The 14247-nt window shown below is 36.7% G+C and overlaps 1 protein-coding gene across 2 annotated transcripts in view; it reads right to left on the bottom strand.

Annotated features, from left to right (window-relative positions):
• The window catches only part of PLCG2 (phospholipase C gamma 2), a 438832-nt gene that overhangs the window by 226769 nt on the left and 197816 nt on the right, over nt 1-14247 (bottom strand). For both annotated transcript variants that reach the window (XM_053700715.1, XM_053700707.1), the window contains 2 exons: nt 5645-5738; nt 4013-4060 (listed from right to left, as the gene is read on the bottom strand). In XM_053700715.1, the coding sequence (XP_053556690.1) occupies nt 4013-4060; nt 5645-5738 (142 nt within the window). The remainder of the gene's footprint in view (nt 1-4012; nt 4061-5644; nt 5739-14247) is intronic.

The raw sequence follows: 14247 nt of genomic DNA, 5'->3' as shown, positions 1-14247 counted from the left end.
ATCTAAGGGTTTTGGAAGGGGTTGGGGGTTGGTCTCGGTGGGGGGGGGAAAGCTACACTACAGAAAAGGGAATTTAAAAAAAAAAAAGGCTCATTTTGTTACAAAACTGGGTACTGGCAGACAGCTGCCAGTACCCAAGATGGCGCCCATTATTGCAGAGGGGAAGGGTTAGAGAGCAGTATGGTGGGGGATCAGTGAGGTTGGGGTCTAAGGGGGGATCCTACACATCAGCATATGTAAATATGCTTTTTTTTTTTAAAAAAAAAAAGGGCCAAATACCTTTTATTTTAGTACTGGCAGAGTTTCTGCCAGTACTTAAGATGGCGGGGACAATTGTGGGGTGGGGGAGGGAAGAGAGCTGTTTGGGAGGGATCAGGGGGTCTGATGTTTCAGGTGGGAGGCTGAGCTCTACACTAAAGCTAAAATTAACCCTGCAAGCTCCCTACAAGCTACATAATTAACCCCTTCACTGCTAGCCATAATACACGTGTGATGCGCAGCGGCATTTAGAGGCCTTCTAATTACCAAAAAGCAATGCCAAAGCCATATATGTCTGCTATTTCTGAACAAAGGGGATCCCAGAGAAGCATTTACAACCATTTGTGCCATAATTGCAGAAGGTGTTTGTAAATAATTTCAGTGAGAAACCTAAAATTGAGAAAAAATTAACGTTTCTTTTAATTTGATCGCATTTAGCGGTGAAATGGTGGCATGAAATATACCAAAATTGGCCTAGATCAATACTTGGGGTTGTCTACTACACTACACTAAAGCTAAAACTACCCCAAAAAGCTCCCTACATGCTCCCTAATTAACCCCTTCACTGCTGGGCATAATACACGTGTGGTGCGCAGTGGCATTTAGCGGCCTTCTAATTACCAAAAAGCAACACCAAAGTCATATATGTCTGCTATTTCTGAACAAAGGGGATCCCAGAGAAGAATTTACAACCATTTATGCCATAATTGCACAAGCTGTTTGTAAATAATTTAAGTTAGAAACCAAAAGTTTGTGAAAAAATTTGTGAAAAGTGAACAATTTTTTCTATTTGATTGCATTTGGCGGTGAAATGGTGGCATGAAATATACCAAAATGGGCCTAGATCAATAATTTGGGTTGTCTACTAAAAAAAAATATATACATGTCAATGGATATTCAGAGATTCCTGAAAGATATCAGTGCTCTAATGTAACTATCGCTAATTTTGAAAAGAAATGGTTTGGAAATAGCAAAGTGCTACTTGTATTTATGGCCCTATAGTTTACAAAAAAAGCAAAGAACATGTAAACATTGGGTATTTCTAAACTCAGGACAAAATTTAGAAACTATTTAGCATGGGTGTTTTTTGGTGGTTGTAGATGTGTAACAGATTTTGGGGGTCAAAGTTAGAAAAAGTGTGTTTTTTTCCATTTTTTCCTCATATTTTATAATTTTTTTTATAGTAAATTATAAGATATGATGAAAATAATGGTATCTTTAGAAAGTCCTTTTAATGGCGAGAAAAACGGTATATAATATGTGTGGGTACAGTAAATGAGTAAGAGGAAAATTACAGCTAAACACAAACACCTCAAAAATGTAAAAATAGCCTTGGTCCCAAACGGACAGAAAATGGAAAAGTGATGTGGTCATTAAGGGGTTAAGGAACTAATATGTACCATTTAGGGGTAAATAAGGTACAAATATGTTTCTAACTGTCAAAGGGTCCATGTCTGAACCATTTAAACCCCCAAAATGGTACAATCACTTGTGTGACCAAAAGGTTGAGGGGGATGGGTGGTTCATAGTTAAAGTACTGCTCAGAGTTTTACAGAACATCTGGTCCCTAGAGGAAACTTTCACAGAGCCAATCAGCAGCACTAGATGTGCCTCTGGGTCGTGTGACTAATGTTGCTGAATGGATCAGCCGCAGTTTCCACAGGGGATCAGCAATTCTCTGCAGTTCCTGACCAGTACTTTACCTAAGTGTTTAACCACTTTGCTGAGGTTACATAAATATGCAGGGTTAATACTGATAGAAGTACATGCTCTAATGAATGAGAGCATGTCATGTTTTCACTATAATAGCCCTTCTATTGTTCATAGATTTACATTTAGTTATGTATTGACTGGGAGGACAGCATGGAGATTTGCAATGAGCCTTTGTTGCAGATTAGATATCTGAGTCACTTTACAAATGCTCTTACTTTAGTGACCCACAAGTGAGCTTTAAATAAAGATAAAACATCTGCAGTATGTTAAATAAGTATTTATACATAGATTATACATTTAGCTTGCTAATTCTGCTTAGCATCAAACACATATATGGCACATGGATGATGGATGAAAATGTGACGAGTTACAGACCATAATTCAAGGCTTGTGCACAACATACAGATGCTAGAGTGATTCATGTGGTTTCCAGAGTGAAAAGAAATTGTTTATTCTAAAATCATAGATCATTTCCACTCGAAGTCATTACATGGTGATTATTCTGCACCTGTACGAACTGCAAAAAAAATCCCCCAGAAATGACCATTCTTGTAGAAAACAATGTACAGTTCATGCCACAAAAACCATTTGGCTTGGCAGCAGTCTGACTTATTCTCTTGGAAACAAAAGCGACTATAAAATCTTTTTTAAGAACAAGTATGAGAAACCTAAAATCCTGTAGAAGCCTTAAAGGGATATGAAACTCAAAAATGTTCTTTTGTGATTGAGACAAACCATACCATTTTACTTCTATTATCAAATTTGCTCCATACGCATGATATTCTGTGTTGAACAGATACCTAGGTAGGACATGGCAGGAAATAGTGCTGCCGTCTAGTTCTCTTGCAAATAGACAACATTCTTGCAAAACTACTGCCATATAGTGTTCCAGAAATGGGCCAGCTCCAAAGCTTACATCACTGTTTTAAAAAATAAATATATCAAGAGAACGAAGACAAATTGATAATAGAAGTAAATTAAAATGTTTTTGTTTTTTTAAATTGCATGCTCTATCTGAATCATAAATGAAAATTATTAGGGTTTCATGTCTTTTTAAAGGGAGAGTGAACACCATGACATTTCAAAATATAATGTTTATATGCAATGAAACAACTTTGCAAACTATTTTCATTATTTATTTTGCTCACTTTTCATATAATTGAGCTCTGGAAAAAGAGCAATTTCTAATTCTCAGAACTTAAAATGTGACCCGCTGAAATCTCAAGGCTAAAACTGCTACATGCCTGTCCCTAATTGGCTTTCACTGATAACTACATTTTAGACTAACTTTCTGACAGCGACTGGGCTTGTTGTCTGCAGGCTAAAGCCCAGATTGACTCAAATAAGGCAACTGGTGTGTGGAGTTTGGCTACTGAAAAATAAATGCAGTGAAAAGGATGTTAATTTGTTTTAAAACGATTAATTATAAGATGTCCGCTGTCCTTTTTAGTGTAGAACTAGATACCTAGGAGTAGATTTATTAAAGGGTGAGTGCTCGACCTTGCTAAATACCAACAGCTTAAATGTGACAGCGTATTTAACATTGCGCTAGCAAGGGCCGTCAATCATCCCAATCTTATGACCGCTGCTTCTTAACTTTTGTTTCAGGGGACCTGCTGCTTAATAAATGGACCCCCTAGTGAGTCTAGTAAATGTTTCTGCTAAGAGACATATTGGTATTGTATATGTTCTTATTATATGTATTTGCCCTGTGAGATTAATTTAGTCCACTCATATACCCAGCATGCCCTATTCCTGTTGAACTTTTTCTTCTAACTTCTGAGAATTACAAAAATTCTATATACTTTATTACAGATGAAAGAAAAAGGGTCTGGAATGATGAATAGAAGATCATTGTTGCTTAGCTAGATTCACTAAAATCTCTCTAATTCCTGTATTATTTTACTCACCCGTTCTATAAATATGAAAATATCTCTTCCATAGAATGGTATCTAGCCAAATGACTAATACATCATAAAAATAATCATCATTTTATTACCTCCTCAGTAAATTATTTAAATAAGCATCAACTGGATCTTACCTGTTTTTTCTAGTCTGATCCACAGCATAAATCTGCTTCCTCAGCCAACTATGGACAAAAATAATAAATGTTCAGAAACAGTTTTAACAAGAAAGAGCCGCCCCCTCCATCTTTCCAGGAGATTTGCTGGGACGGAACACTATAGAGAGGAGCACTAAATAATATCCAGTTTAGCCCCTTATTGTAATAAATGACTTACTGACGCACAGTACCGTTATGCCTGTTGTCTAGTGCAGGTTTTCCCAACTTCATTCTTGAGGGTCTACTAGCAGGCCAGATATTCAGCGCAGGTGATATATTCAACTGATTATCAAACCTGTTCTCATCCAAGGTAAACCTAATAATCTGACCTGATATTCTGTCCTGTGGACTGTAGTTGGAAAACACTGATCTATGCGTGAAGGTCTCAAAGTGAGGGTGAATAAAAATTCTAATATATTAGTGTGAATTTGTCATTATATAAATGCTACCTATTTTTAATAATTTTTCCCTGAGAAAAAAGACAAGTCCCTTACATTTACATAATATGGTAACCCTAAATTAATAGACTACTAAATTATCTAGTACATAAAATGTCTCCACATATTATTGTGCTAAAAAGTTTATTAATTTAGCAAAGTCTATCTAGAGCAAAATTCTAATTTGTAACTACATGCTTTATGTCCACAGTGTTTTTTGATGGTATAGTATATTTCTTACTTTACTACATCACCAATGATTACATATGACATCATCAGCAACTGATAACATCATTTTTCCTCACAACCACAAGTATAACTATATTCAACACATTGATTCCATTGGAAGGGGAAAGTCATGTACCTTTCTAAATAAACCGCTAGCATTTAGACGGGCAAATAAATACATGCTGAACTGACATATCTGTTCTGCAATGTATCATTTAAAGGTATAGAAAGGTCAAAACTGAAATGTACATGGGGGATTTGAAATCAAAGCATTAGTGCAATATACTTCCATTAGCAAAAATGCTTCAAGTAAAAGTTATTACTGTTTTTCAGCAGCATACGCAAATATCCTGTGAGGGTTCATGCACCAATATTCAAACACTATGGGGCATATGTATCAAGCTCCGTACGGAGCTTGATGCCCCGTTTTTGGGCTCGCCAGAAACAGCAGTTATTAAACAGCGGTCACAAAGACCGCTGCTCCATAACCTGTCCGCCTGCTCTGAGCAGGCGGACACACATAGCCGGAAATCAACCCGATCGAGTACGATCGGGTTGATTGACACCCCCCTGCTGGCCGCCTATTGGCCGCGAGTCTGCAGGGGGCGGCGTTGCACCAGCAGCTCTTGTGAGCTGCTGGTGCAATGCTGAATACGGCGAGCGTATTGCTCGCCGTATTCAGCGATGTCTGTCGGACCTGATCCACACTGTCGGATCAGGTCCGACAGACATTGATAACTAGGTGCCTCTGCATGCTCAGAGAGGTGGCTGTGATGTGTATTGCTTGTGAAGACATATGACAAGCTATTGATGAGCCTCTGGGAAGGTGTGGGGAGATTGGGACAGTTATATTTATACAAAGTGAACATTGTCATATATCAAAGAATTCTCAATCTCAGTCACTAAACAGCCTGTCTACTTCCACAAAGAATTTATACATATTTACCTTTCTATAATTGCTGGTGTTGGAGCAATCTCAACTTCTTCAAGTAGGATATCCAAACCACTGCGCCATTTTTCTACATCTTCAACAGAATCGGCTACAGAAATAAAAGCAAATAACTGATGGCAACAAAACATTATATATCACAATATCACAATGCAGTCTGTCACTTTATTGGATGAGACGATAATCACTGGCCCTCCAGCTGGTAGCATTATGGACTTACCACCAATCACATTCCTTGTGTTGATAAACCCTAATGTTGAGAGTTCACAAGTTATGCCTCTCCTATTTTTTAGGGGATATATAAAAGACATTTTCTCTTTGCATCACAATAAATTCTCAGTTACTTGTAAAGTATCTCTAAACAAACCCTTCCCTCATTACGTCTGCCTTGACTTGTGTTAATTAGGACCAGTAAATACAATAATTTGCATAATGAACAAATGCATAATAACAAGACAATGCAATAGTGCTTGGGTGCCGAATTACCAAGCGGCGGGCGGACATGATTTGCTGTAGCATTTATTATTGCACAAGCATTTCTGGTGAAATGCTTGTGCAATGCCGCCCCCTGCAAATTTTTACGACTGCTGCTTCCAAACTTAAGTTTCCGGCGAGCTTGGTAAATCTGCCCCTTAGTCTGAACTTCAAATGAGTAGTAGATATTTTTCTGACAAATTTCAAAGTTATATCTATTTCATGTGACTGCTATCGGCCAATCACAAATGCATATACGTATATACTGTGAATTATTGCACATGCTCAGTAGGAGCTGGTGACTCAATGTGTAAATATTAAAAGATTGTGCACATTTTGCTCATAGAAGTAAATTGGAAAGTTGTTAATAATTGCATGTTCTACCTGAATAATTAAAGTTTAATTTTGACTTGAGTGTCCCTTTAAAGGAAAAGTCTAGTCAAAATTAAACTTTCATGATTCAGATAGAGCATGCAATTTTAAGCAACTGTCTAATTTACTCCTATTATTAATGTTTCTTTTTTCTCTTGGTGTCTTTATTTGAATTTAAGCTTAGTAGCCAGCCCATTTTTGGTTCAGCACCTGGGTAGCACTTGCTGATTGGTGGATACATTATGACAATAATCAGAAAGTGCTACCCATGTTCTGAACCAAAAATGGGCTGGCTACTATGCTTACATTCTTGCTTTTTCAAATACAGATACAAAGAGGATGAAGAAAAATTGATAATAGGAGTAAATTAGAAAGTTGCTTAAAATTGTCTGATTTATCTGAATCATGAAAGTTAAATTTTGACTAGCCTAATCCTTTAACCCCAGCTACAAAACTTTAAAGGGCCACTGAAGTCAAAATTTGAGTTTCATGATTTAGCTAGAGCATGCAATAAAAAAACAAAAAACTTTCCAATATACTTCCATTATCAGAATGCAAAATGTGCACATTCTTTTTACATACACACTTTCTGAAGCATATGCAAAATTGCACAGTATATTGATATATGAATGTTGTGATTGGCTGTTGGCTGTCACATGATACAGGGGAGGGGAAATTGGATTAATTGGACCGTTCAGTCAAAATTAAACTTTCATGATTCAGATAAGGCATGCAATTTTTGACAACTTTCCAATTTACTTTTATCATCAAATGTGCGTTGTTCTCTTGATTTAAATACCAGTATCTGAAACCAGCATTAAACAGACCTGCATTAAATTGACATTGATAAGTAAATCATATTTCTATTAGTGTTATGCTAACATATATCTCAGGCTGACTTCAACATTATTTCTACCCTGCACTGCAAATAATGAATTGCCCTCTCTGTTGCATTAAACCCTTACTCCCTAGACCCACCATGTACAATTAAAGGGAAATCAAAGAGTGTAATATGAAATGTTGAAATATGTGTAGTTAAAAACCTTTGTAATATACTTAAATTACTTATTTTGTCCCCCATTTCCTGCAAATTGTTGGCTTTCTATATTCCACTGAGTTTCTATTTCTATAAGTAATGGGTGCCACCATGTTTAAACTTACATTTTTCCCCTTATCTATCTCTCCTGCTGAGGAAAATTAGGGACATATATAACAAAGGCAGTAAAAGAGAGACAGACCTATATTATTGTTTTATGGTGGGTGATCGATCTCACAAGAAGTCCAGTCCATTTCTAACATTGGAACATACTCTAAAGATTAACCTTCACCTTTTAGATTGGCCATCTATTGCACTACCCTATATGAGATTTACTATAAGGTTTTATCCCAGTTGAATGTGACCCTACTTAAAAAAACATAAATATGATACCAGTTCATCCCCCTTTTGTTGGAGGGGTTGTTCTGTTAATGGTGATTTTTCATATATGTGGTGGTCATGTCCTAGTTTAGCTCACTTATGAAACTCTTCAATTTACTGACCAAATTTCAAATTGACATTCCATTACACCCGAAAACTGCACTTCCTCATTGGGGTACCCTTTCCTTGCCTAAACATCAGATATATTGTTGTGTCTATTTTTTAGAGAGAGGGGAGAACTTTTTTTTCTCTCCTCATTTTCCCCTTTTTCCCATTTTTAAAAGAATCAAGGAAAAAAATATGACCAACATTTCATGTCATTTTAAGAGTGAATATGTACATTGTACTAATATATTTTCTTATTCATTTTAACCTTAATATGTAAAATGTGAGGCTTTTTGTTTATGAGTTTATTATCTCATATTTCTGTATAACTATATGCATGAGTATATGTATGACTATATGTATGACTATATGTGTATGACTATATGTATGACTATATGTGTATGACTAAATGTGTATGACTATATGGGGGATATTTATTAAGCCATCAACCTGAAATCCACAGCGCAATTGTGGCGAGCTTGATCCAACCTAGTTATCAAAGCCTACAGACCGACAAAATTTTAAATCTGTGACGTAACATACGATCCGCCGGTCTCAATCCGACACAGATCGATGCTTACGTCATTACAGATGTTCCGAATACACATATGGTACTATTTGACACTTTTTAAAAGTTATCAAATAGTTAACCGGGAAGCTCGCGGCTATTCCGGCCCAGCGTACCTGGTTTTCAATCCACCACCCTGGAGGCAGAGGATACCATATGAATCAATGGGAGTCTGAAAGCAGCGAAAGCTTATGTTCGATGCTGCCAGATATCCCATTGATTTTTATGGTAGAAAACCAGTAACGTTTACACCTAACACCCTAACATAAGCCCCAAGTCTAAACAACCCTAATCTGCCGCCCCGACATCGCAGCAACCTAAATAAAATCTATTAACCCCTATCCCACCGCTCCCGGACCCCACCGCAACTAAATAAACTTATTAACCCCTAATCCTCTGGCCTCCCACATCACTACCACTATCTAAACCTATTAACCCGTAAACCGCCAGCCCCCCACATCACCATAAACTAAATTAAACCCTTTGCCTAACAACCCGCTAACTTTACATTAAAATTACAACATCCCTATCTTTTAATAAATTTAAACTTACCTTTAGAATTAAAATAAACTATATTAAACTATTAATTAACCTACCCTAACTATTATCCTACAATTAAATTAAACTATATTAAACTATTAATTAACCTACCCTATTATACTAAAATTAAATTAAACTATATTAAACTATTAATTAACCTACCCTAACTATTATACATTAAACTACCAATTAAATTAACTAAGTTACAAAAAATAAAAAAACTAAGTTACAAAAAATAAAAAACAACAGTATCAAAAATAAAAAAGGATTAAACCTAATCTAATAGCCCTATCAAAATAAAAAAAGCCCCCCAAAATAAAAAATCCCTAGCCTACAATAAACTACAAATGACCCTTAAAAGGGCCTTTTGCGGGGCATTGCTCCAAAGAAATCAGCTCTTTTACCTGTAAAAAAAAATACAAACACCCCCCAACAGTAAAACCTACCACCCACACAACCAACCCCCCCAAATAAAAACCCTATCTAAACAACCTAAGCTCCCCATTGCCCTGAAAAGGGCATTTGTATGGGCATTGCCCTTAAAAGGGCATTTAGCTCTTTTACTGCCCAGACCCTACTCTAAAAATAAAACCCACCCAAAAACCCTTAAATAAACCTAACACTAACCCCCGACGATCCACTTACAGTTTTTTGAAGTTCTGCTTGAAGGATCCATTCAGCCGGCAAGAAGTCTTCATCCGGGCGGCCTCTTCCATCTTCATCCAGCTGGCGAAGTCTTCATCCATGCGGCCTCTTCTATCTTCATCCATCCGGCGAGGAGCGGGTCCATCCTGAAAACATCCGGCACGGAGCGGGTCCATCCTGAAGACATCCGACGAGGAGCTCCTCTTCAATATGGACTCCGCCGTAAACTGTATCTTGAATGCAAGTTACGTCATCCAAGATGGTGTCCCTTGCATTCCTATTGGCTGAACGGTTCCAATCAGCCAATAGGATTAGAGCCGCTAAAATCCTTTTGGATGTTCCAATCTATCCTCTCATCCTATTGTGCAATGATAAATGCAGACAGCGTATGCTGTCAGCATTTATCGATGTGCGGCGGATATGATATGCTACTTCGTATTATGTCCCATGTTCGTATTATGTATATATGCCCGATTGCCTCAATAAAAGATAATAATAAAAAAGGGACTACAGACAAGGATTGAGTAATTATATGGTCTCCTTAATTGCTCTAAGCAGAAGAGATAGATAAATATGTTAAATGGTCTGTTTCATTGTAATCAAAAAGCACTGAGCAGCGGCTTACACTTAAAGGAACAGTCTAGCCAAAATTAAACTTTCCTGATTCAGATGGGGCATGCAATGTTAAACAACTTTCTAATTCACTTGTATCATCACATTTGCTTTGTTCTCTTTGTATTCTTTGTTGAAAGCTAAACCTAGGTAGGCTCATATGCTAATTTCTAAGCCCTTGAAGGACGCCCCTTATCTCAATGCATTTGACAGTTTTTCACAGTTAGAGGGCCGTTAGTTCATGTTTGCCATATAGATAGCATTGTGCTCACTCCTGTGAAGTTATTTATGAATCAGCACTGATTGGCTAAATTGCAAGGCTGTCAAAACCATCAGAAATAAGGGGGAAGTCTGCAGAGGCTTAGCTATAAGGTAATCACAGAGGTAACAAGTGTATTAATATAACCATGTTGGTTATGCAAAACTTTGGAATGGGTGATAAACGGATTATCTATCTTTTTAAACAATAACATTTTTGGAGTAGACTGTCCCTTTAAGTAATGGTTACAGAAAAGCTATGTTATCAATACATTTTAGAATAAAAGAAAATAAGGGTATACAAGGTGCTGCAATATAGAATATAAATTATGCCTATGCAGATATTCATTCTATAACGTGTATAACACAATAATAATCTCTGTATATAGCAGTACTCAAAACCAATGTTAAATAGTCACAGGGTCTGCTTGAAATCCCCCACATAGAAAAGGTAATAGAACACAACCCAATACTGAGTCCATAAGAGTGGATAAAGGAATGTTCAAATGATAGTTGTTTGTAGATATGGACGGCTGCTCCTTTAATTGAGTCCCATCAAGAACTCTGTGTAGCAAACTATAAAAACAAAAATAGGAAAAGAAGCACACATACGCATCTAAGTGTAGATTAAAAACACCTTTAATATTGTATTGCCCTATTAAGAAACGCACTCACAATTTAACAAATGTAAAACAGCAATACGACAACAGTATATAATACTGCAAACCCGCTCTGGCGTCTTCTCCCAGATATAGATTGGCCCAAGTCAGCGTATCCACCGATCACAAGAAGAGTTGCGTTTCCAGCCTAGCCAATAGGATGTCCTTAGACCTGTTACAGTCCTTCCAAGTGGCTCAAATTGGGAGGTGTGTTAATACACTCTTTGTAAGTGGTGCCTTAGTGACGCGCTGTGAGTTTCTCTTCTTTTTTCTCTTCTTTGTCCCTTGCAGCAGTAGCAAAAAGAAGAGAAACTCACAGCGCGTCACTAAGGCACCACTTACAAAGGGTGTGTTAACAAACCTCCCACTTTGAGCCACTTTGAAGGACTGTAACGGGTCTAAGGATATCATATTGGCCAGGCTGGAAACACACCTCTTCTTGTGATCGGCGGATACGCTGACTTGGTCCACTCTATATCTGGGAGAAGACGCCAGAGCGGGTTTGCAGTATTATATACTGTTGTCATATTGCTGTTTTACATTTGTTAAATTGTGAGTGCGTTTCTTAATAGGGCACTACAGTAGTAAAGGTTTTTTAAAATCTGCACTTAGATGCGTATGTGCGCTCCTGTTCCTATTTTTGTTTTTAAAATTTTAGAATAAATCACACTCCCAATGGGGGTGGGAAAGAAAGATATAAAATGTTGATCTTCCATTGTTCTCTCTAATTACTGGTCTCACTGTGTATACAATACGGAGTTTTTTTTGTAAATACAGAGAGATAAGCTAATGAGGTCTGCGCTCCCTGCATGCTAATCCCACTTGACTGGATTGTGGTTTTAGTTAGCAGTTATTTCACATATAAAAATGTAATTAAATAGGCAGTTTCCCACTCTGCAGCTGGTATAACAAGTATTTGTAAACACATTAAGGGGAAACCAATATATACAATAAGCTGCTCTTTTAATGTTGTATATGACAAAGCTATTTTTTAAACCATACATGATGATATGATAACTATTTTGAGCGTTATGAACCCTTAAATCTATAATATCACAGACTGTAGGTGTGATGCCATGTGATATTTTTTATGGTAATTTTGGATACATTGACTTAGGGCCAGATTACAAGTGGAGCACTATTTAGTGCACTAATTGCGTAGAAGTAAATATTTTGTGTGCATCGGGTTTAAATTTAAAGTAAAATGTTATCGCTTTAGCGCTTACCCGACCCACCCAAAAAGCCGAACTTAATATATCATGCGCTTGATAACCTATTCCCCCATAAAAGTAAACAGAGCAAAAAAAGTGGAAAAAATTAACACCCAATTCGCGCACAAACCTAATTGCATATTCTCAAGTGGGATAACCTGACATGAAAATATGAATATTTCACATTTCAATGTTCTGCACATAGCATATATGTCTGTAAATACTGTATACATATATAGACATTTAATATATACATACATATCCATCTTTTGACATGTCATAGTTGCCAACAGTCCCTGATTTCCAGGGACAGTCCCTGGATTTTGTTGTATGTCCCTGGATTTTTTTTGTCCCTGGAAATGTCCCTGAAAATCTCTTTTGCACAACATTTGTTGTTTGCATACATATATATAAACACACACATACATATATATAGATAGATGATAAATAGATATAGTGTATTATTTAAATATAATTAATTCCTAATGGAATATTGTTATTATTATTGAATGGGTTCACATATTAATTGTCTTTCTAATTTTGATGCTGTGTTGTAAAAATAACCATATGCCCAGAATGTGTTCCAGAGACTGGGTAGGTGTAAGAGCTTGGTGCTGTAATCTGTATAATAAACTATGGATAAGTCTAATTTATACTATTACTTTCAAATGGGTGTGTTTTGAGTGCAGAACTGAGTGAGCGGAGCAGTTGAACAGTAGGTCGTCAATACTCCAGTAACCCGCTTGCTTGCTCTACTGCAAAGTGTCCCTGGAATTTTTTTTGAAATGTTGGCAACTATGACATGTGTATGTATGTATCTCTATGTTAAAGGGACAGTCTAGGCCAAAATAAACTTTCATGATTCAGATAGAGCATGTAATTTTAAACAATTTTCCAATTTACTTTTATCACCAATTTTGCTTTGTTCTCTTGGTATTCTTAGTTGAAAGCTTAACCTAGGAGGTTCATATGCTAATTTCTTAGACCTTGAAGGTCACCTCTTTTCAGAATGAATTTTAACAGTTTTTCACCACTAGAGGGTGTTAGTTCATGTGTTTCATATAGATAACACTGTGCTCGTGCATGTGAAGTTATCTGGGAGCAGGCACTGATTGGCTAAACTGCAAGTCTGTCAAAAGAACTGAAATAAAGGGGCAGTTTGCAGAGGCTTAGATACAAGATAATCACAGAGGTTAAAAGTATATTAATATAACTGTGTTGGTTATGCAAAACTGGGGAAAGGGTAATAAAGGGATTAGCTATCTTTTAAAACAATAAAAATTCTGGTGTAGACTGTCCCTTTAAAGCCCTTTGCCTGCCTTTTTTTCCTAACACCTGAGATCTCATATATTTGAGCCTTTATAACTTTTTTGTGCAATATTTTTTTTAATGATTTTTAATAGATGGTGTCATTATGAGTGTAAGTGTACTTTGTAAAGTATTTTTGATGTGTTTTGTGACACTTTTTTTTTTACGTGAAACAGTTAATCACAACTCTGTGGATGCGCTAACCAGATGAGCGTTAACTTGAATTGCGCTGCCTCCAGCGTTTACTTTCCACTTGTAATACTCGATATCGCCCGCGTGCAAACTTTTGTGCTCCACTCTTAATCTGGCCATTACTATCTTAAAGTGTTTGATCTAAGCTCTTTAAAAAAACAGCATTTATACAGAAAAAAAGATAAAAGTTGTTCTAATGTCTAGTGATAACTCAATTTTAATTGGACTCAGATTGCCAT

Source organism: Bombina bombina, chromosome 1 (assembly GCF_027579735.1).
Source record: "Bombina bombina isolate aBomBom1 chromosome 1, aBomBom1.pri, whole genome shotgun sequence".
Lineage (NCBI taxonomy): Eukaryota > Metazoa > Chordata > Amphibia > Anura > Bombinatoridae > Bombina > Bombina bombina.
Note: the sequence above shows the minus strand (reverse complement) of the source record. Positions and strands in the feature narration are given on the sequence as shown.